This window comes from Onychostoma macrolepis, chromosome 19 (assembly GCF_012432095.1).
Source record: "Onychostoma macrolepis isolate SWU-2019 chromosome 19, ASM1243209v1, whole genome shotgun sequence".
Classification (NCBI taxonomy): domain Eukaryota; kingdom Metazoa; phylum Chordata; class Actinopteri; order Cypriniformes; family Cyprinidae; genus Onychostoma; species Onychostoma macrolepis.
Window position 1 is genome coordinate 21,772,648 of NC_081173.1, and position 24,887 is coordinate 21,797,534.

Sequence of the window (24,887 nt, forward strand, 5' to 3'; positions counted from 1 at the left end):
CTGGCATGTGAAAGGTGCCACGTCTCTCATGGGACTCATTACCCGAAGAATACGGTTAAAGAACTGATTCTGGAAAGGTTGTTGCTCAGCGCCCCTAACATCTTCACCATCTAAGTATGAAAATAGCATTGCAGAACTGAAAAGAAAAGCTCGATTTTTTATTGACTCATGACCCACTGTTACGGAGTTCTGGCATCAATAGTGGACAATCGTTACAATTAAAGCACCTCACAATTGCACAAATGTGATATTATTTTTAGACATGTTATTGGTCATAGTTAGTACTATTAAATATGATTTACTTTATTGCTCATTATTTATCAAAACTTCTGTCCCTAAGTAATGTGTAAAATCAAGCACTTCTGCTTTTCTAAGTGAATAAACTGGAAGTTTTCACCTGCAGGAAAATAAATCAAGTTTAAAAAAAAAAAATAATAATAAAAACTTGGGGGGTGGATTTTTATGAATTTGGGAGAAATTTCTGCATGGCCACTCAAAACCAGAAGAATCTCATGGCTATTGTAACTATTATACATTTTGGTATGATTTGTATAATCCAATTTGTATACTTCCGCATGATCTTCTTATGTCCCAGTGACAGTTATTCTTAGGGCTGGACCTTCGTGTCTTTTTCAAAAAAATGTAACATTTTTGTATGATTCACATAAAAATTTGTGTGAAATATCACAAAATAGTTACATTTTACTGTGAATTAGGTTCCTTAGAAACCTTACATTGGACTTTATTATGGGTACTCCATTCAGTTCCTAAATAGAAATGAGAAAATCGCTTTATGCTGCATTTATCATGAACATTTGGAAAATAAAGTCTTTTAAATTACATATCATGTTATATTAATGAAGCTAAAAATGAAACATTTACTTTTCTTTGTGTTTTCATTTATCCTTCAGTTACAAGCTAACAGCCTACTAGCTTAGCATAGTGCTATCTGGTTAAGAAAATCTGTTTTGGTAAACAAGCTGTGTTTTTCATTTTCCAAAAGTGTAAAAATCTAATTTGAAAATGCTGTCATGTAAATTAAAATCAAATGATGACTGACTTATACGGTGGCCAAGAGAGCTCCACGCGCTGCAACTTCAGAAAACACATGCAAATAGAAAAAGCACCAGCAAATCAAGAAAATATCTTCATCAATTTGACAGCAGGTGCTGCAAATGCTCACAACACAACCAAATAAAGAATTTTATTTGCAGCGCGTTTCTTTGTTTGGTTGTGTTGTGAGTATTTGCAGTGCGTTTCTTTATTTGGTTGTGTTGTGAGCATTTGCAGCGTGTGTATTGTAAAATTGACTAAGTTGTTTTCTTAATTTGCAGGTGTTTTCTCTATTTGCAGCGCGTTGAGCTCTCTGAGATTTGTTATTATAATGTTGAACTTCTGCAAAACTCTCTAGCGCAGTAGGTCACAGTAATACATCATCAACAAGGCACAATGAGGGTCCCAGAAATTATCTATAGAGCACTGTGTTTTTTTCCCCAAGGTGCCTTTATTTCCGCCACCTAATTTGAGAAACTGCCACTGACGTTGCTGTGTTATAAATTCAGATCCCATTGAAATAAGCACGCCTGCTACATTACTATGCAGCAACCCGACTTTCCGTTTCCTGTAGCCTTGTGACTAAGGCTGCTGACTTCATTCTTTGGTCTCCCTGATACACAATGAGCTTCCGAATCAAAGCGATGAATTATGAACTAGTGCCTTTTCACCGGAGATACTTTGCTTCATGGTCGCTGACTTTTTGTACATTTTATCTTTACTGTTGCTATGCAACAAACTCTAGGTAACAAGAGTCATTTTGTCGAACAGGCCATTAAACAGCACGATCGGTGAGGAATGTCCAAATTACGAATAATTAGACCAAACAGTAAAGAAAACAGCAGAATGAATGAGTTGACGGACGAGTCACTCACGTGACATATAACTGACAACTCCATCTGTATCTTACAGACGGTCTGGACTGGATTTCATTTTAATGACATCTTTTCACTTTCAGCTTGAGCCGTTTTTTTTTTATCTGAAGAATAGAGCGAGATGATATGTTAGGATGTCACTGCGCCACAGGCAATTTATGATATGGCACAGCCATGAGTTGTATTGTGTGTATGTGCACACAATGACCGTATCTTTGTCCCTAGAGATGATGTCCACACCCACTCTCTGACCCATACTGACCCTTTAATCAATTTAGCCCCACTTCCTGATGCCAGCGGCCCTAAGTGATTGAGTTATTATACAGAGTGCTGGTTAGAGAGTATTAGACAGGGAAAAAAAGAAACAAAAGAGAGATGGAGACAGCCAGAGAATGAGAAATGGCATATAAATCAGTTCTTATTTCAGTATACTTGGTCATGCATTGTTGACATTTCATTAATTGCTGTGTGCAACCTATAAATACTCCACCCCCCCTCTTCCCCATTAATCTTCACCCATATCAAAAGCATAATTCTGAGTTGTTTTACGGTGAACCATTAAGCTTTATTAAAACCACAGGTGATGTTAGTAGCATGCAGATTTAATAGCTGCAATTTTATACAAGCATTTGTTTAAGCGTCTAGCGATACCTTTAATAAGTGTTCTCATCCAAAAAGACACTCGAGGGGCTGTTAAAACACTCATGTGTGTGCTGTCACGAAGAAACGGGATGAAAAGAACACTGGTGTCAGGAATCTTTGCTGCAGTGCTAGTGTATAGTGAGGGATAATCTGATCCGGCCCTCGGTAAGCGTTTCTTATACGGACCGCACTCCTCAGCAGAAGCACCGGCAGAGCCTACTGCTTGCTCAAAGGCTCATGGGCACATTTTTTTTTCTTCTTGACCTGCAACCTGAGGCTTATATGCCTAGATTTTGCTTTGTTGTTTAAATCCTGTGATCATTTAGTCATCTTTATGTTGTTCCAAACCAAATAACCTTTCAGTTCTTAAAAGAACCATTTTTCCACTATAAAGAATGAAAAAGTTCTATCTATGCCAGTAAAGAACCTTTACTTTTAAGATTGCTCTGCAGAACACAAAAGAAGTAATTAATATATAATAACTAAAAGCTTCTCATTTTCTATCCATTCAGTGTTTTTCATTTGGACCCAACTGACTTCTATTGTATTCACAAAAACAGTTTTTCAAAATATTCTTTTTTGTTTTGCAGATGAAATGAATTCATGTAATTTTTGGAATAAGTAAATAAACTTCAGTTTTTATTTTTGGGTGAACTGTTCCTTTAACAATTTGATTTTAACCTTGTGGAACTGATTTCTCATCTGACTTAAATATTAGCCTGTTTTAGGTTAATTCTCTTTACTTGTTTCTGACAGCTTGTGCTTTGGGGGATGAGAACCTACACAATGCTTTTATGTGCCTTTTGCTGCGGTCTGCATTCTGGATTCTGTTCTTTCGGGTCATTACGTGTTATGATGTGTGACTCTAATGGGGTTAGTTGCTATTGGGAAGGAGAAACATAGAGCAGTCATTTCCCATGAGACTCCTCTAGTACACGGGCACACTGATGAGAGAGAAAGAGAGAGAGAGACATCTGCTCACACATTTCCTACATCCCATGTGCATTAAAAGCACAGATATTCTCTAAATAAACTAAGCTCACAAAATTTAGTTCAAATCTCCCTGGTGCGCATTCACGTTACCTGTGCTGTTGCAAAGCTGTTTATTTTTATGTAAATGGGAATGCAAATATATAGATTTGAGTGGCTTCAGAGGCATTGGAATAAATCTCCATCCCTCCTGATTGGAGAGAGGTTTTCATACAATGACTGATGATTAAGTCAGCTATCAGACAAAGACTGCCAAGCCAAAAAAAATAAAAAATAGAAGAAGGAAAAAGCCATTTCCTTTTCCAATGTGAAGACTGGCTAAATATGACACAAATGTACATTTGGCAAGTTAGTTGAATGATCCTATGATAGTAAAAAGTTGCATACTCAAAAAACTGAGGCTTATATACCTGCAATTATAAAGCATGCTGTATATTTACATGAACATATGTTTTGGGAAAATGCACAAACTCACACAAATATATTTTTCACATAAACAGGACTCAAGTCCATGTTGGTATGTTACATTTTGTCCATTAAATGCAATGCAAAAAGTGTAGAATTTTATCCTGATTGGATCCTTAAAGTTTAGTCATTGTAGTCAAGTTTATTTGACTCAAATTTAGTAATAATGTAGTAGTTTAAAGGTAAATTTAGATGTTATTATATTAACAATATTATTTTTTAAGTATAACAAACTATGTTTTACACCAGTGTGTCATCCTAGATCACAGTATATCAAAGCTGTTTTGATCACGTTTTCATATGGAGATGCTGATCAAGATGCTGATCTCAGCTTCAACTTAAGACTTCAACAGGGCCTTCATCTTCATCAAGAGACAAAAGCGAAGGAGCACCGGTCGGGCTCGCGCCACTTCTAAAATTCATAGAGCCGTAGAGTCTGGCTTGGTGCTTGGAGTAAGCAAATGCTTGTCTCCTGATCATCTCCCCTTTATACATGGAGATCATCAACAGTGTTGACAGTACCACACCACCGAGTGTGAGAAGGCACAGTCCTGCAATCACACACCTGTCCAGGTGAGCACCCACCCGAGCGTTCTCTCTCTCCAATTGCTCCATCTCCCGGGCAGAAACGGTATCGGGATTCACCTTGACGTCACGTGGGACCGTGTAGGAGATGACAACCAAGGAAATCCCAGTAACTAAAAAGGTAACAGCACCTATAAATCCATAATCCACCGACTTTTCCGATGAATCCACCATGAAATCGTCAACTGACAGCAGGGAGCATTCTGGGCCGCCTTCTTGGAGATCTTTGGAAGAATTCCAACTGAAGTTGTCATAGTTGGTCTCCTCTGCTAACAACTGACTGTCTTTATGGTCAGTACAATCAGCCACACCAGGAAAAGCTGTTTCGAACTGCTCATCGTAACATACCTCAACTTCTTCATCAAATCCCCATTCATTGAGTTTGCAGAGTCGTCCAATTGGCAGACTCGCTGTCCATGGTTCTGAAAGCCTGTTCGCCTCATTAACATTCTCCTCCAGATACGCCTGGCAGCACTCTTCATTGGAAAGGGCCCTTTCATCTGCACACACTGAGTGATGACTTTGCTGGTGTTTTAGGGACCAGTCAAGGTGATCGGTCTGGACTGCGTCTTGACCACAAAAGAGGACTTTAAGATCAGCCATTTGAACTTCTATTCGTATGCTCATCTCATAGCATGCTGGCTATAGCATCCCTGCAGTATGACAAGGAAGACAACAATCTATAACAGGCAATAAAACCATTTCATTTTAAATACAACAGAAAATATTAAATAAAACACAAATATTTTGAGGGAATGGAATTTATGTCAGTATACTTTGTCAAAATGTTAATGGAAAAACTGGTATCAACAGTACTACCAGGTTATATTGTTTACTTTAATACATAACATCCATAGCAGAGAGAGAGAGAGAGAGAGAGAGAGAGAGAGAGAAATGTAATGTCTGTCCAGATGGGAAGGGGCTGCAACACGTTTCAGTGTACTTATATTGGACAGACAAAGATGACACAATGTATAGGTTATATTTAGCACAACTGACCATTGTAGTAACTAACACACGCTGTATGTTATGTTTCATGCGTTTCCATAATACATTTATGCACGATATTTAAAATACCCTTGTCAAAATGTCCATATGTTCCAGTCCATACAATTGTAACTCACCCTGGTAACGACAGCACTGATCATACTTGACATTTACATTGTTTACAAATAAGTTATACATTTCTAAACTACTTTAATTTGAATCAAGCAAACAATGTGAGATGATATTATATCAAAGTCTGCGATTATATCAAAGATTTCGAAGTCTATCCTACATGTTTCATAGTAAAAGTCGATCATCGATATTCACAAGAAAGAAAGAAAAATCCAGCTAAATAGCGAATACTTACTTTTTGTGTTTATAATTAGCATTTAGTGTCATAAATCGTTTTCACGACCAAAATATTACTAAAAGTGCGTTTTAACCAATCAACAATACTTGTAATATTTAATTTTAAGAGCTAAACGACGCGTAAACATCAGCACCGAACAGAATAGTGAAGCGTTTCTGGTTTTCAATCTCAAAAAAGTAGTCAGCATGAAAAGCACTCAGAAAAAGATGTTGCCTGTGTCATGTCTCATCTGTTTTGCCGTCTTTTTTGTCACCTTAAACAGAAAATAAAGGCATCGCTTACCTTCTCCGAGCAGCGCCTCGCTGGCATTCCTGCAGGGCTCGCGCTCCGTTAATTAACCGAAGCTCGTCCTGTTCCACCCGCGCGCCGCGCTCAGGTCGCCTCAATGCTCCGTGAGCATCTAAGACAAGCTGCACAGACGAGGGGAGACGAGACGAGGAGAGGAGGGAAGAGAGGGAGGTTTACTAGTGTCGTGGGGGAAATGAAGTCTGATCAAACACTTTCATGCTGTTCTCCTCGTGAAATTTATGTCTGTGACGCACCCTATACAGATTGCGTGCCCAAGCTGTGTCCTAAATTAATTATCCCAGAAATGGGATCATTAAAACATTTTTGAAAATACAATTTAGGAAACATCTGATGACGCCAATCCGCTGAAATGAATCTTTGATTGCTTTTTCATAATACAATGTCACAATACACTGTGAAATCTTTCATACCGAATAATTTTGTTTGTTTGATTGATTGATTTTTGAAAGACGGTTTCTGTATAGACACTTACTTTAACGTCTTGGCTTCAAAAGAGTTGCTTATTGCCAAGGAAGAAAAAATAACTGTTTATTTAGCTATCAGAAAACAAATAAGAGTTAATTTAACATTATATTGTAGTCACAAAGGAACCTGCTTATTACCCAGATATAGGTATAACTATCAATACTTTAAACATAATTGTAAATATGTGTGCATGGGGAGATCAGGCCTATTTATCACAGGGGGAAATTGAGACCGGGGCTAGTTGTCACACATTTTATACAGAATATTTTTTGTATGTTTGTTTTATGTTTGAAAGTCAGTGTCTGACACAAACCTTACAGTCTTGGCCTCAAATATTCCAATGTTTTGCCAAGTAAAAAAATAAATATATCATTTTATTTAACACATTTTAACCTGTTAGTGGGGTAAGTTGTCACAATGTAACATGCTTATTATCCAAATATATAACTATCAATTCTAAACGTATCATTGTAAATATGAGTATATAGGGAAGATCAGGACTACTTGTCACAGGGGGAAGTTGTCATAAGATCTATATCTTAAGACTGAGTCTACATGCAATATACTGTATGTATTAGGGAGACTGGGGCTAGTTGTCACACATTTTATGCTAAATATTTTTTGCTTGTTTTATTTTTGATTGTCAGTTTCTGGCACAAACCTTAAAGTTTTGGCTTCAAAAACGTTTCCAATGTTATTGCCAAGAAAAATTCTTAAGATCTTAAGATTTTGGGTCTAGCTGTCATTTTTTATACTGATTTTTTGTTTGTTTGTTTGTTTGTTTGTTTGTTGTATTTTTAATGTTGTTGTCCAGAAAAAGTTAATTTCAACCATTTTGACATATAGCGGGGCATGTTGTCACACTGCATGGGGTAAATTGTCACAATAGAACCAGATTATAACAGATTTTAAGATAAATTAAAACAGTAAATCTACACTGAAAAATGATGGCATTAGTTGGTTTTATTCAAGTCAAAAATATTATTTAACATCAAATACATTAATTCATAACAAAGCTATTTTTATGGGTAAAATCAGGATAGCTCTTTAAGGTAATTGCAGGTTACCAATTTTACAATGCATTATGAAACACAAAACAATTAATGAGAAAAAATGTAACATACAAAGGTAACAAAAAATAACACACACTAAATTTTACAAATCAGTGTAACAATTAGCCCTAACCTGAGATTTATGAAAAATACTCCTGTCTTGTATATGCATGCCTATACATTATATATACATTTATTTTCTGGACAAGCACATGACTTCACAAGCCCCATGATGACCTTGCTGTTCACTGGCATGATGCCAGCCAGTGTAGCGTATGTTTAGGTGGCCATAGGTCATAATCAGTGTGCGCCTCACTGATTTCTCAGTGAAAGCTCAATGTGTACTAATGAACGTTGCTGCTGCTAGAGCACTGAATTAAACGAGACTGGTGACATCAGCTGGTTAAAACACATGAAAGACATTGCTATGCTCCAGAGGCTGGAACATTACTAGAGCGTAAACTGTGAAATTGACATTTATGAGAATTTGCCCCCTGTGTGTTCAGATCTTACGTCTCTCTCTACCATGGGCTACACATTGCATTAAGATGACTTGAGAAAGGAGCAGCAAGCGCACAGAGACGTCTCCATAAATGACAGCTGAGATGGCCTCTATTCAAAATCAGCCATGAGAGCTGCAATGCTCACAGTTTAGCTGACAAAGCGTGAACATCATAGAACATTTCTAACAGTCGGTTCACACATGCTATTTTTTTTACACACATGCAAGTAAGCATTAAAGCAATGTGCTTCATCTCATGTTTTCGACATACATATTGCAAAAAGTGTTTGATTTAACCTTCTGACATGATCACATGAACACCCTGAGACAAAAAAAACCCACTAAATAAACTTCCTATAATTTGGAGAAATTAAGTGTTATATCACCTGCTCAGCAGTGGATGCTCTGTAGTGAATGGGTGCCGTAAGAATGAAAGTCCAAACAGCTGATAAATCACTGTAACCCAGAAGTAATTCACAGGACTTCAATCAGTCAATTACACCTTGAGAAAGTGAAAAGTTGTGTGTTTTGTAAAACCATTAAACCAATGCTTCAGGCTAATATATGAGTCCATAATCCATACCGACTCTTCCTCCAGTGAAAAAATCCTGTTCCTCTCACGTCAAAATCCACCAGAATATTTGTTTAGAGCTGTTTGGACTGTTTTTGCTCGTAAACAGTGTGCTTGATCTGTGCATATTTCTCACCTGATCCAGCAAGACCACTTTTCACTGCAGTATTATGGACTCATATTATAGCTGGAAGCAACAATTTGAAGTTAAAAACGTCTTAATGATGAATTAGTTTATTACAAACACACAGCTTTTCACTTCACAAGACCTTAATTGATGGACTGGAGTCGTGTGGATTACTTGTGGCTTTATTGTGATGTTTTTATCAGCTGTTTGGACTCTCATTCTGATGGCACCCATTCACTGCAGAGGATCCATTGGTGAGAAAGTGATGTAATTCTAAACTTCTCCAAATCAGTTCCAATCTTGGATGGCTTGAGGGAGAGTACATTTTTATTTTTGGTGAGCAATTCTTGACCTGGAATATGAAATACAATGAGTGTATTACAATCAACTCACCAATCACTTTAAGTAAAGGAAGAAACATCCTGACATTAATAGAAAATCAGTGAACATTGACAACAAAAAACAACAACAGTGTAAATAAAATCGGCAAAATAATGCAACCATATTAATTATTAATGTCCCAGTGCATTCTGGGAAGATGGCCGGTGAGGCTGAATTGCCTTTTTTTTCAGAATGAACTGTGATTATTAATAAAAGAAAAGCAGCATTGAGATGCCTTGTGTTGCTGATAGCTTGTGAGCAATCCAAGAAAACTTTTTTTGGGTTATGTTTCAGATTATTTATTTGATCCAAGAATAATCAAGTTACAGAACATTGACAAAAACATGTTTGCCATCTGCGCACAGTATGAAACGTGGGATTGTCTTTCAGAATATGAAACATCATATGCTTGACACTTTTCAACCAGACAGAGAATTTTATATCTAGCAGCTACTGTCAGTTACGTCGTATTTGAGAGCATAAACCTAAGGATTGTTTGGAACTTGTAAGAGTAAGAAGTGACACTTTATTTCCCACTGCGTTGTGTGTTTTGTTTATCTGCTGGTGTATGATGTGGCATTTCTGCTGATGGATCTTTTCTGTAATAAGGCCTGTAACAGAGCACAGCTAAGAATAGCTATGGAGGAGCCAGCATGAGACATTTAAGACTCCAGCCCTTCTGTTCATAAGGGACAGACACACAAAAGCGACCTTTAGTCTCTGGAAAGTTTTGACATAACCAGATCTGTGTGTGTGTCTCTCACCATGGGAAGATACACGCTGGAGGTTTTCAGAAAGATATTGTGGGCATGCCCTGATTTTTGGTTTCTGCAAAATATTTGTTCTGACAGATTTGAGACTGATAAGACAAGACACATTCAATGTAGGCCTACCCTAACCAAAAGGGCCATGAGTAGCCTGAAGTAGCCTACAGTACATATATTCAGCAATATCAGTGATTGTATTTTGAGATATATACACACACTTAAAAATAACGTGTTTTAATTATTCAAAACTTACAATTTTAAGGCAACCAGCTTCAACAGATTTTTGAGTTTTCTCAACTTGTTGTTTTAAGTTTATACAACAAAAATTTGAGAATCTCCCACAAAAATAAGTTGAGCAAACTCAAAAATCTGCTGAAGCTGGTTGCCTTAAAATTTTAAGTTGGCTCTTTTTTTTTTTTTTTCTTTTTTTTTTAACAGTGTAGGTGATAGAAATTGATATGTTTCGACTTTCGCTAATAGTTTTGTACAAAGTGTGTATGTTTGCAGAAAAGGGTTCTAACGCAAAAGTTCCGATACAGGTGTGTACGCACTAAAATTTGTTCTTATCCTTGTACTAACATTGACGAATCCTTATTTTTCTAAATGAAGTAGCACTTTCACTCAGGAAGTAACATAAAATGCACCCAAACCATGTTCTTTCCCGCCAGTTTGAAAATACTTTTTTTCTATACAAGAATCATTGTATTATTTCATACCTATCATTTGCTAGCTGTGAATCACATGTGCAGTATGTATTTCATCATTCTCATTTTATTTAGGCTATTATTACTCAAAAAAAAAACGAATTACTTACTTAGGCTATATAATTTCGGTAACGCTTTATTTTACGATGTCCTTGTTAGACGTTACATGTACTTACTATTATAATAACAATAAATTATGCATGGGGCCTCCATGCAAGTAGCCCTGAGCCTAATCCTAACCATATAGTAGGCTAGATAATTAGCATTACCAAAGACTATAGAATACCCTTAAAGTCTTAAAGAGACTTTGGTATTACTCAGTACTTAAATGTATAATTACACTGTAACAAGGATACCTTAAAATAAAGTGTAATTTTTAATACACATATTTTACTCCTAGGCCACTAGGATTTTTGTGCATATGTGCTTTCAGTCTTATATTTTAATTAGCTGAATACATTTTAATGTGAACTTTTTGATGTATTGTGTGAAGTTTTACGAACAAATATGAACTCAGTTTCTGAATAAGTCTACTCAGATGCTCAAGCGATACATCTGTTCATTATGTGCATTCCCAGTTCAACAACGTAAACTTTAGCTAGACGAACAATAAGGTAGGCTACATGATCATCAAATGCATTTCTTGTTGCGTTAGCTTGGTGTGCAAAGGTTTCGTTATGAGGCTGCAGAGCAGTTCTTTTACTTTACAAGCCCTCAGGGTTTCCCACGGAAAGGAAAAGGGTTGAACCAGAGAGTGATGTTAATGCCTGGCCTTGAGTCATGACTCTGGTGGGATTCTGCTAAACCATACAGACACTGGGTCTCTGCTTTTGGCTTCACTTATTTCTCCGGGAAATGGCCCTTAAAAGAGCCTTTAACTCCAAGACCCACTTTATACACTTGGACCTGTGTTACAACCCAGCCGACAGCTGCTGAATTATAGGAACAGTAACATATTCAGCTATAGATGTGAAGCAACAATGTAATGAGAATATGAATTTAGAATAAGTGCTCTAGTTCTAATGATACTATAATGAGATATGATGATAAAAATTTCGTATTATGATTTTCTGGCTGGAGCTTTAACATTAAAACATCAGTAATTTAAAAATTAGATAATCAAGATCACTTCTGGGAAGGTAATTGAACAAAGTATGGAAAATATGCTCACTCAAGCAAAGAAAAATAATGTCAGTAATTAAGGACTAAATAAATAAATGTAAAAAGATATTGCAAGAAAGTCTCTATCAGTATATCACCAGGACTATCAGACGACTTAAAGGGGTCCTATTATGCTCTCTTACAAAGTCTTGATTTTGTTTTGGGGGATGTACTAGAACATGCTCTCATGCTTGGTGGTTTGAAAATGGCATTGTTTTTCACATAATTTAAATTATCAAAATAACTTTCTCCCCAGCCTGGCACAAACGGCTCGATTAGTTCCGGGTTTGATGAAGACCCGCCTTCCGAAAAACAAAATGTGTTGTGATTGGTTAGCTGTCCCAGTGCGTTGTGATTGGCGAACAGCTTTGACGGCGTTTCAGTACTGCCCCGCCCCTTGCCAAAGCAGCAAGTTCGTCAATATTGCCATATCAATTCCGACCCTGAGAATACTGAACAAGAGGATCGCCAGAACCTTTGCACGCATGGATATTGCAAGACATATTAAAGTGGTAACTTAATTGTTTTTTTTTGTGGCTAAATCAGGTTTTAGATGGGATGTCAACAACAGTTTACAAATAACTGCATTTACTATGTACAGATAAGTGCAACGGTAATATGTATTATGTTTATTGTTCTTTAATTCTAACATTATAACATGAATTGCAGTGAAACTGTTATACAGTTGAATTTATTTATACCATAATCCCACAGTTACACTATTTGTGGCGGCATATATATATATATATATATATATATATATATGCAAATTAATTCTCTGCCAGCAGGAGGCGCTGTTGGAGTAGAGAGCGAGGTTTCCCCTCACAAAGAGTAGCATCTAACTGCGGTCCTGAAAGTGCGGCCTCCGGTATAGCACAGATAATATTGCTCACAAACGCTGCTTTATCAGACATTGCATGCAAGATGAAATGAAAATGACATCCAACATTTTCTGAAGACAGTCGGTTTCCTTCAGAAATACAGTGATATAAAAACACCCGCACCGGGTTTCAATTTTGAAACGTGCAGTGCTCAACCAAGCGTTCTCTCCACCTGCCAACCATTAGAATTTCCGCAGGTGGGATTTATTTTAATAATATTCTAATGAACCACTTTGTGATATCACAAATACAGGAAAGCAACTTTGTAGTCCAAACGAGCCGTTCGTTGTAGTTCTTGAAAAGGGATTTTTTTAAAAAACGAAATATCTCCCTTTGGAGTGGACTTTGAGATTTGTAACTTTGTAGATCTTTTTATGCCCAAACATACACACTACACACGGACTAAAATTCAAAACGTGAAAAAGCATAATAGGACCCCTTTAAAGAAACTTACAATCATGAGCAAAAAAGGCAAAATAGTCTATGGGAGTGAATTAATTCAGAAAATAAATCTATACAGTAGGTAGGAGTATGCAAATAGAGATACAATGATTTTATTTTTTTTATTTATTTTTTTTAAATATATCGAAAAGTTCTCTCACTCCTTCTCTCCTCTTTTTGCATCGCACCACTATACTAATCTAGTTTACGCCTACTTAAAACTTTTACTGTGTACTCCGAATATTGTTGACTCTTATGACAAACTGCTTATGGTTTTCCTCATTTGTAAATCAATTTAGATGAAAGCATTTGTTAAATTAATACAATTAAATGTAAATTTGCTGACATAACATAACAGACATTTTACCCACTAAGTAGGCCTACTTGATTTTTAAATGAACACTTTTGGTTTAAAGTTGCTGCTGGTAACAGCTTTTTGTGAATTCTAAGCATTTTGCAATCAATGCTTCTCAGTGTTATCGAATAGAAAGGAAAGTTTTAAGATGAGAAAAATGAATCAGAAAACATCACATAATTCCTCAAATCCTATGCTAAAACTTAGGTTTCTTCTGTTGTTCTCACTCCAAAATGATATCACTTCCTGGATTATGTCATGATATCATTACAATGGAAAATACAAACAGGAAAGTAATATTTACAATTTAAAAGTAATATTGAGGCCATAGGGAAAAAAAAAATCTAGAAATGAATTCACCTTTTCTTTTCAGTCATTTTTATTAGGGAATTAAAAAAAAAAAAAAAGAAAAGAAAGAAAGGGGAAAAAAAGAAATTCCTAGAATTTCTTGATACATTTTGTCATGTTAGATGTGCATGGCGCCCAATGACATGACAGAATTGCAACATTGGCTCTAATCAAAGTATTAAAATAATTTTAAAAAATTACTTCCATGTTCACTTAATTTTTATACTGTGATGTATATAAAAAATATATGATTGAAATACTAAAATATATTGTATAGAAATGATCCAACTACACATTTTTAAAATGAATTGAACAGAAACATCAAAGCAAAGTTATCTATAAGTTTTTCTTTTAAATATGAAATAAATGTTTTATATGCAATAGTTTTTTTGCAATGATAATATGTATTTTTTTTAGCACATCTGCATAAAGGTTGAATCAAAAGCATGTACAGTGCATGTCAGTCTCATTCATTGGCAGTTCCTTCTTTTGACACAAGGTAGCAGCAAAGCACAAATGTGGAGTTGAATTTCTCCATCCACATGCATTATGTTGCTTTGCCAGACACTAAACATCATTTGCATTTTAAGTAGTCTTCATTTCACACATTTTACAAGAGGGACGTAGTTTTAAACCACATAGCACTGGTCAGCCGGTGATAGTAAAGATCATTTAAAAACGTCATTCAGCTCGAACTGTTTCTGTTTTAAACGAAAGGTCTAAGAATATGGATCAATCAATTTTGACATAATCGTGACATTGTCCCAGTGGTGCCACTCCACCAGCTAATTGGGTTGTGAACTCCTCTCTCAGTTTCCCTTGGAAACAGACCCCTAAATATATGCTGAAGTGGCTTGGCACGATAAGGTCTCTTCTGTCTGTATGCCATAACCACAGTTGGTGAGGAGGAGAGCTTTTCTCATGTTCATAATAGAGCAACTGTGCTGTCCCACATGAGTCAATTACTCTTATAAAGAATTAAAGAAACCTTACATGGCTGTTAAAATAGCTGCCAAATGTTACTGAGGAAAAAAAAAATTAAAAAAGAGGAAAAAAAAAAAAGGAATTGTCACAGGCATGTCATGATATGTTACATAAGCTAATGTTGTTATTTTAACTATTTGTTCTCTAAGATAATGCACTGTGGGACCACAACAAAACAACAATGTAGAAAGAATAAAAGAAAATAATATAATGCACAACCTCTGAATTTATTGTTTAAAATTCGTCATGCAGGCTTTTGCTCTCACATGCACCCGCTAATAATTCAATGAAGTGATGTGATTAAATTTCATGGGCCAAATTGAAGACAGGGACCTATGGCTCAGAGAAGTTTCAAGCATTAATACTGTCATTCATGTGTCACCTGGAAACAGTTCCTGTCTGAGCCAGATGAAAAGATCTCTCATTATAACATAGGCCAAGCTATTCATTTTCTAACAGAGTGTGCCAAAAATTTAATTAATTGAAAATAGGTTTTGACCAAATAGGAGACAGTTTTTCATTGAACATATCCTTTTATGAATTCTGGTCAAAAAGTCCTGGGTTGCTGTATCAAGCTTTTACATTTTATGTGAATGCTATTTGATCAGAGGAAAATAAAGGCAGTTACCTCCTCAGGCCTTTTCATATTAAATTTAACCATTCTTTCTTAAAATTTATGGATACATTAATTAAACTTCATAATGTCAAACAGAAGCTGAGAAAACAATACTCAAATGCTTAAGTATTTAAGTTAGGACATATATTAGCCTATTAAATATTTAATTAAAACTACATGGACAACATAAAAATGCTTAGATTACAGTGAATTAACAAAATGTGTAGGAACAATTTTCACTCAGACATTGCTAGTAAATTTAACAACATTCGTTTAAACATGAAATTTTAAAGCAGAAAGACTTTTAAAACAGGCTCAAATAATTTTCGAAAACTGTATGAAAAAAATAGGACAGTTTACGTACAAAAGTTTTGTAGCCTTTTTTGTCAGTTGTATATTGGAAAACGTTTGGAAATTATGGCCGTTAGATAAAGTTAGGCTATACAAATCATCTGCAAAATTTTGTGCTCACTAAAAGACGCTTGCAAACCTCGTCAAGGTAACCACAGCAACACGCTCCTCGAGCATTTTTGACAAAATAGTAGCCTATTATTTAAGATATAATCACAAACATGTTTAAAACGTATTTTTAATTTACTACTGACTTAGTGCCTTTAAAATGTCTTTATTCCCGCAATATAGGCCTATAGCCTACACAAATATGGAAATGTATTAAATCAAGTCACATAAGCAATCATAAGCAGACAGACATAAACAATCCATCCATCTGATGGATCAATCTTTACTTTAAAAAACTTCAAAACTTGTGTCGCATTTCAGTGACACAGCACCATAAAATCTTTCATAAAAATTAACCAAGGTCATAACATAATTTCAGTTATTATACCAGGTTTTCGTTTGACTGAATTGTATGCGTGCGTGAAACGCCCCCTTTTCTGATCACGCAGCCAAAGCGAGACTAAATTCAGCACCATTTTCAGCAGATCCATCATCTGATCTACTGCAACAGCAGAGAGCACATCTGTCTTCAGTCTATTCCATTGCATTTACAGGAGAACCAACTCTGGAGATCGAATATGTGATTTTTGTTATGATTTCATATTGTAAATAAATATAAATTAGTTTTCTCTGATGACCAAGAACTAAACAAGACCTCGAGACGCAAATTAAGCACAAGCAAAGTTCTAAGAGGGATGAGCCGCATTTAATTAGGCTATGTCAACTCAACGGAATTAAAAGCTTTTATAACCTGATTTTTTAAAGAACTTTGGAGATTTTTTGAGAATGGAGAACTTGACAGTAATCAACGATACTCTGGAAACTTGGACTGACCGCAATGTCGAATACAAGGTGATCAGCGTCCTCATAGTTTTCCTCATATGCGCTCTCGGGATAGTTGGAAACGTGATGGTCATCCTGGTGGTCCTCACCACCAAACATATGCGGACCCCGACAAACGGCTATCTGGTTAGTTTGGCTGTCGCAGACCTCATGGTGTTGATCGCAGCCGGGCTGCCGAGCATAGCGGACAGTTTGTTCGGTTCATGGATTTTTGGGCACGCGGGGTGCTTGTGCATCACGTACTTCCAGTATCTAGGAATCAACGCATCCTCGTGCTCCATAACAGCGTTCACTATAGAGAGATACATCGCTATATGTCACCCGATCAAAGCTCAGTTTTTATGCACGCTCTCGCGCGCGAAGAAAATTATTTTTGGAGTTTGGGTTTTCACCTCGCTTTACTGCGTAATGTGGTTTTACCTGTCCGATATTCAACAGGTGTTCTACAAAGATGTGACTATAATAACGTGCGCTTACAAAGTGTCCAGAAACCTTTACCTACCCATATATTTTTTCGATTTTGGCATTTTTTTTGTTCTGCCACTCGCTCTTGCTACTGTCCTGTACGGCCTCATTGCGAGAATCTTGTTTCTTAATCCTCTTCCGTCGGACCCCAAAGAGGAGAAGAACGGGCATGACAACTTCTCCAAAGCCCAAAAGAACAAGATGAAGAATTCCAGCCGCTGCTCCAGCACGACCGCGGCATCCAGAAGACAGGTGAGAGGAACATCTTAAGTAGCCTATCAAAACTGTCAGATTTAAAGCAACAAACTATGCTCTAAATGTAGTCGACAGTGTCATACAAAAAATAGAGACATAGACGCTACGTTTGCTCTTATTTTCATGAATTCTGCATGAACTGAAAAAACATTTTTTTGATTTTGATTTTATTTTGATTTTTTTGCAAGTCTTTTTTCAGGTTAGATAGACAGACAGACAGACAGACCAATAAGTCTAATTGGATAGATAGATTGATAGACACACACACACACACACACACACACACACAGACAGATCTATGAGTCTATACGAATAGATAGATAGATAGATAGATAGATAGATAGATAGATAGATAGATTTAAAGCTTTGAACTGAATTGATAGACCTATCAGTCTATACTGATAGATAGATAGACAGACAGACAGACAGACCTATCAGTCTATATGGATAGATAGATAAATAGATAGACAGACAGATCTATCAGTCTATACGGATCTATATAGATAGATAGATCAGTCTATATGCATAGATAGATAGACAGACAGACAGACGAACAGATCTATCAGTCTATACAGATAGATAGACAGACAGACAGACGAACAGATCTATCAGTCTACAGATAGATAGATAGATAGATAGACAGACAGACAGACAGATAGGCAGACAGATCTATCAGTATATGGATAGACAGACAGATAGATGGATAGACAGACAGACCTATCAGTCTATATGGATAGACAGATAGATAGACAGACAGACAGACCTATCAGTCTATATGGATAGATAGATAAATAGATAGACAGACAGATCTATCAGTCTATACGGATCTATATAGATAGATAGATCAGTCTATATGCATAGATAGATAGACAGACAGACAGACGAACAGATCTATCAGTCTATACAGATAGATAGACAGATAGATAGACAGACAGACAGACGAACAGATCTATCAGTCTATACAGATAGATAGATAGACAGATAGATAGACAGACAGACAGATAGACAGACAGATCTATCAGTATATACGGATAGACAGACAGATAGATGGATAGACAGACAGACCTATCAGTCTATATGGATAGACAGATAGATAGACAGACAGACAGACCTATCAGTCTATATGGATAGATAGACAGACAGATCTATCAGTCTATACAGATAGATAGATAGATAGATAGACAGACAGACAGATCTATCAGTCTATACGGACGGATGGATAGAAAGATAGATAGATAGACAGACAGATCTATCAGTCTATACGGACAGATGGATAGAAAGATAGATAGATAGACAGACAGATCTATCAGTCTATACGGACGGATAGATAGATAGATAGATAGATAGATAGATAGATAGATAGATAGATAGATAGATAGATAGATAGATAGACAGATCTATCAGTCTATACGGACGGATGGCTAGATAGATAGATAGATAGACAGACAGATCTATCAGTCTATATGGACGGATAGATAGATAGATAGATAGACAGACAGACAGATTTATCAGTCTATACAGACGGATAGATAGATAGATAGATAGACAGACAGACAGATCTATCAGTCTATATGGATGGATAGATAGATAGATAGACAGACATAGATCTATCAGTCCATAGGATAGATATAGATAGATAGATAGATAGATAGATAGATAGATAGATAGATAGATAGATAGATAGATAGATCTATCAGTCTATATGGACGGATAGATAGACAGACAGAAAGACAGATAGATAGATAGATAGATAGATAGACAGATAGATAGACATAGATCTATCAGTCCATAGCATAGATAGATCTATCAGTCCATAGCATAGATAGATAGATAGATAGATCTATCAGTCTATATGGATGGATAGATAGATAGATAGATAGATAGATAGATAGATAGATAGATAGATAGATAGATAGATAGATAGATAGATAGATAGACAGACAGACAGACAGACAGACAGATCTATCAGTCTATATGGATGGATAGATAGATAGATAGATAGACAGACATAGATCTATCAGTCCATAGGATAGATAGATATATAGATAGATAGATAGATAGATCTATCAGTCTATATGGACGGATAGATAGATAGATAGATAGATAGATAGATAGATAGATAGATAGATAGATAGATAGATAGATAGATAGATAGATAGATAGACAGAAAGACAGATAGATAGATAGACAGATAGATAGACATAGATCTATCAGTCCATAGCATAGATAGATAGATAGATAGATCTATCAGTCCATAGCATAGATAGATAGATAGATAGATAGATAGATAGATAGATAGATAGATCTATCAGTCTATACGGATAGATAGATAGATAGATAGATAGATAGATAGATAGATAGATAGATAGATAGATTGATAGATAGATAGATAGATAGATAGACAGACAGACAGACATCTATCAGTCTATACGGACGGATAGATAGATAGATAGATAGATAGATAGATAGATAGATAGATAGATAGACAGACAGATCTATCAGTCTATATGGATGGATGGATATATAGATAGTTATGCCATGGTCTGTCTGAATACTCGATTCTGATTGGCTGGCAGGTGTTGATTAAATTCGTTTAACTGCACAGGTAGTTCCAGGTCAGTTTAATCACATTCTATATTAATGTGCTTCCTATAAACATTGGTAACCATAGTAACATACAGTTACAGTTCAATAGTAATACAGACGAAAATAACCGTCATTTTTATCGTTCCGGTCAAATATTGCAGCACAAATATTGTTAACATCTTTAATATGTGAATGCTGGGAAATGACCATGGCATAAACAGGATAATCAACGGCTAGCTGTGCATTAAACGATTTGAATGCACTTCGCTGAGGCAACCTCCGCTGCACGTCAGGCGGTTCTTCGCCTCCACGTCGTGCATTCAAATTGTTTAATGCACAGCTAGCCGTTGATTATCCCTTAAATATGTCATAAAAAAACATGTTTTACACTGAACTGAAATGAGTTTCTAACACTGATACTGTGATTTCTTCATGGAAGGTTACAAAAATGCTGGCAGTGGTGGTTGTTCTGTTCGCTGTGCTTTGGATGCCATACCGCACTCTGGTGGTGGTGAACTCCTTCCTGCAAGAGGCCTACCTGGACACCTGGTTTCTGCTGTTCTGCCGCACATGTGTCTACCTCAACAGTGCCATCAACCCTCTTATCTACAACGCCATGTCTCAGAAGTTCCGCGCCGCCTTCCAAAGGCTCTGCCACTGCGGACGCAATGCCCAGGCGAACAAGGCAGCCTATAGTGTGGCACTAACCTACAGTGTTGCTAAAGAAACATCAACCGTGGAAAGCATAGGGCATTTTTCAACCGAGATAGACGATTTGACACCGACAGACGAGCTTTTTCCTGATAAGAAACTTCTGTATCCAGAGGACTGTGACTTTAGGAAGGAGACTTTCAGTCAGGCCTGATAAACTTACAACAGCTACACACACTATAAATCTCGGAATACTAGAGATCTAAATGTAACACTACAAATTGAACTGCAGGGACAGCACTTTAACAGTTTCACTTTATCTTGATTTAAAAAAAAAAAGCATGCTCAATACAGTCGAATTCATCTTCCTGTCTCGTTCACTTGCCAAACAGCTCTTAAGAACCTGAAATTAAACCACCATTACATAAGTTGCACGATTGCATTATCTGCTGGAGTCATGATTCTTAATTAAAATCGCAGTGTACTGCATATGTAATGCATGGTAGACTGAGGTACATATTGATCTGAAAATATCTTTAGGGGTTGCCATTGTGATTAATGAGTGGCCTTTTCCCCGTGCAGACCCCTGGGGAAAAAATGCTGAAACTGCTTTATTCTGCAGTTGCAGTTGTTTCAGGAATGTTCAGTAAGAGTTAACTTAGTTTACATCCCACTATATAGAAATATATATTTATATAAAACACAATGCTTTCAATCTAAACTTAAAATAAATGTATAGTTTTTTTGTTTGTTTTTTTTTTGGTCATTTTGATACGTGAAAGTCATTGGCATTCTGATATCACACTGAAGAAAATTTAGACAAGATTTGTGAGCACCTTTTTATGTAAACTGAATGTAAATAAGCAAATGAATGAACAAACAGATGCATGAACAAAAGATGAAATAGATATTAGATTTTTACATCGACAGCATTCATGTAAGATCTTTTTAGTTGAGTCATTCTTAAAGCTGAATATATTTGATGTGCCATTAGCTCCACCAACTGGACAGGGTTGCCAGGTGTGCAAAACAAAACCATCCTAATTGCTAATCAAAACTAGCTCCAAACTAGTCCAATTGCTTTTTTTTCCAAGCTTGTTTTTTCCATTCCATTGAAACCACATTCTGGGGGGAGGTGAGATCACTAATGTTCACACTGCATGATTTTAGCACCGATTTTCACTCGCAGATAGGCTTTGCGAAAGACAAATGCCCGAAATCAGAGGCAAATCGGTGCTCATTCACACAAGTGACAATCATGCAGTGTGAATTATCAGACGCGATTATAGGAATTATAGACTACAATGCAAGCATGGCTTTGGCTCCGAGAAAGGCTCCTTCTCTGTCAATTTGGACCGAAGAAATGGAGCAAAGTTTAGTTGAACATTTGTATCGCAATTTTTTTGTTAATAACATTTCCAGTCTTGCACAATAACTCTGATCTCATGCGTGATCTTGCATTATTTCATTATCACTTCTCGCGTGCGTTTGGTTGTGAAACGTAATTTGCAGATAAGACAGAGTTGTCGGCGATTCTTCCTATTGTACAGTCATGCAGTGTGTAACCTCCTGTCGCCATCGTGCAATGTGAACACATCAGCAGCGGAATGCTACCCCAGATAGTCGTGCAGTGTGAAAACAACGGTGATCTAACAACAGAGTAAAAGTAGCCCAATTCTGTGGGAAAACCACAGACTTGGCAACACTGCAACTGGAAATGCATGAATAATCATTGTTTCCTCACACATTTCCCAAACACCCCCCTTGATTGCTATTGGTCATATAAAACATATAGTCCTGCCTCACACTCATGCTATTGGTTGAGCCAATCTCACTACATCCTGCAGCTAAAACCTTCAGAGAAATGTTAAAAAAAACGCCATAGTGTGTACTATGCCTTACTTATATTTAACGACTACTCAGCATATAAACTGGGATATAATAAAGAATTTATTCAGCTTTAAATATAATAATTATGACACTTTTGAGTATAGCTTATTTACATTACTAAGTAAATGAATGTATGAAAAAATGTTTAAAAATACTTCACATCTGATGAATGAATCCTTCACCATTCTCTTGTATCATAAATGGGTAGACAGCATATGATTGTATTTGTGAACTTCATACTAGCCAATAAGCTAAATCCCACCACATGGGTTTGTATGGTTAAATGTCTTGTTTTTTTTTTAATCTTTAATCACAACTGACTGTTCATTCAGTTACTCTAATATGTTGTGTTTTAGGTTTTGAATATAATATCTTAGTGTTCTTGATGTAAAAAATGGTCTCTGTTTTGTTTTGATGGCTAGTCAGGTTTGCAGTCCGGTGTCAATGAATAGGCTATTTTAGTGATATTTTAGTGAATTAGCGAGTTCAGTTTAAACAGAGGTTTTTAGAAAGTTACAGTCACACAAATGGGTTTGAATCTTGTCTCTATACACACAGAGATGGTTTCAAGTGTTCTGAAGTGTTGATGCATATCATATATAAATTTAAAGCTCTTTTCTGCTTGAAACAAATGTATAAAGTGTTCAGTATGTTTAATTGTGCTGTAATTGTTGTCTCAGTTTTGTGAATGCTTGCCATTACCGTTGATATACTTGATGCTGAATCATTTAATCAAACACGTTAATATCCATATGTGACCCCGCATGACAAAACCAGTCTTAAGTGTAAATTTTTCAAAATTGATATTTATACATCATCTGAAAGCTGAATAAATAAGCTTTCCATTGATGTATGGTTTGTTAGGATCGGACAATATTTGGCAAAATATTGGCAAAAAAAATCAAAATATTGAGAAAATCGCTTTTAAAGTTGTCCGAATTATATTACTAATCAAAAATTAAGTTTTGATACATTTACGGTAAGAAATTTATAAAATATCTTCATGGAACATGATTTTTACTTAATATCCTAATGATTTTTGGCATGAAAGAAAAATGGATCATTTTGACCCATACAATGTATTTTTGGCTATTGCTACAAATACACCCCAGCAACTTAAGACTTAAGTTTTGTGGTCCAGGGTCACACATTATAACTATGATATGTGTATTTGCTATTGTGCATTTGTGTTATTATCCAGGGGTTAACTAAAGCAGTTATATCTACATCTATTTTAAAACATATTTCTGAATAAAATAAATGTACTGGTTCATGAAAGACTCATTTTAATTCATTATTATTCATTGTTTTAAGATAGCGGCGGTTTCTGAAAATCTTTTTTGATTTACCTGGATTTTTAAACATTACTGAATAATGCTCTGCATAATGCTGCACTGATGTCTAATTAGTCTATTTAAACTTAATTATTCTCTGTCTAGCACATTTCTACTGCCACATGAAGTTAACTTTCAGAAACCGGATGAAAAAACAAAACTATATTTAAAAGACTGACCACTGTGTTCCTATACTGGCAAGCTCAGCAGAAGAAACACATAAAATATTAAATGTAATTCATTAAGTGCAATGCCACTTTGATCCTAGGTGACATTCAACATTGTGCTATTCGTCCTTCATTCAGTATATTAGGAAAAAACACAACAAGTGCATTATCAAATTACATTCTAGTAAACACCCTAGAGATGTTCATGTGCTCAAGTGGATTTGAGAAAGGGACTGTCAGCAGTATATGCCTGGGTAGGATTTTGGTAAACTCAAATGGAGAAGAGAAAAAAGAGAATGGTCTCAAACCTGAAACTATTGTTGTTTGGACCCCATTGTTCTTCAAAATATCTCGTACAAAAAGCCATCCAGGTTTGGATCGACATGGGGTAAGTAAATGATGAGAGAAATGTGATTTTGGGGTGAACTATCCCTTTAAATATAAAAAAATATATATATGAAAATGTAAAAATTAAAATGAGTATTAAATAAATATTAAATATTGAGCCTAAACAATTCTGCTTAATGCAGATCTTTTGGAAACTTTGCTTTTTGTTCATGCAAAAGGTCAAGGCTATTTTACCTCCTGCAAGCAATACATTTTCTG

The 24,887-nt window shown here is 36.0% G+C and overlaps 2 protein-coding genes across 2 annotated transcripts; one reads left to right on the forward strand and one right to left on the reverse strand.

Annotated features, from left to right (window-relative positions):
- Positions 1-3,293: 3,293 nt before the first annotated feature.
- LOC131526099 (transmembrane protein 74) lies at positions 3,294-6,454 on the reverse strand. The gene is made up of 2 exons (XM_058754210.1): positions 6,250-6,454; positions 3,294-5,263 (listed from the first exon to the last, which is right to left on the reverse strand). Exon 2 carries the CDS (start codon positions 5,235-5,237, stop codon positions 4,359-4,361), a length of 879 nt encoding a protein of 292 aa, XP_058610193.1. The 5' UTR covers positions 5,238-5,263; positions 6,250-6,454; the 3' UTR covers positions 3,294-4,358.
- A 10,148-nt stretch (positions 6,455-16,602) lies between these two features.
- On the forward strand, positions 16,603-21,471 carry trhrb (thyrotropin-releasing hormone receptor b). Its single transcript, XM_058753832.1, has 2 exons — positions 16,603-17,650; positions 20,679-21,471. The coding sequence occupies exons 1-2, from the start codon at positions 16,877-16,879 to the stop codon at positions 21,102-21,104; spliced, it is 1,200 nt and encodes a 399-aa protein (XP_058609815.1). The 5' UTR covers positions 16,603-16,876; the 3' UTR covers positions 21,105-21,471.
- Positions 21,472-24,887: the final 3,416 nt, after the last annotated feature.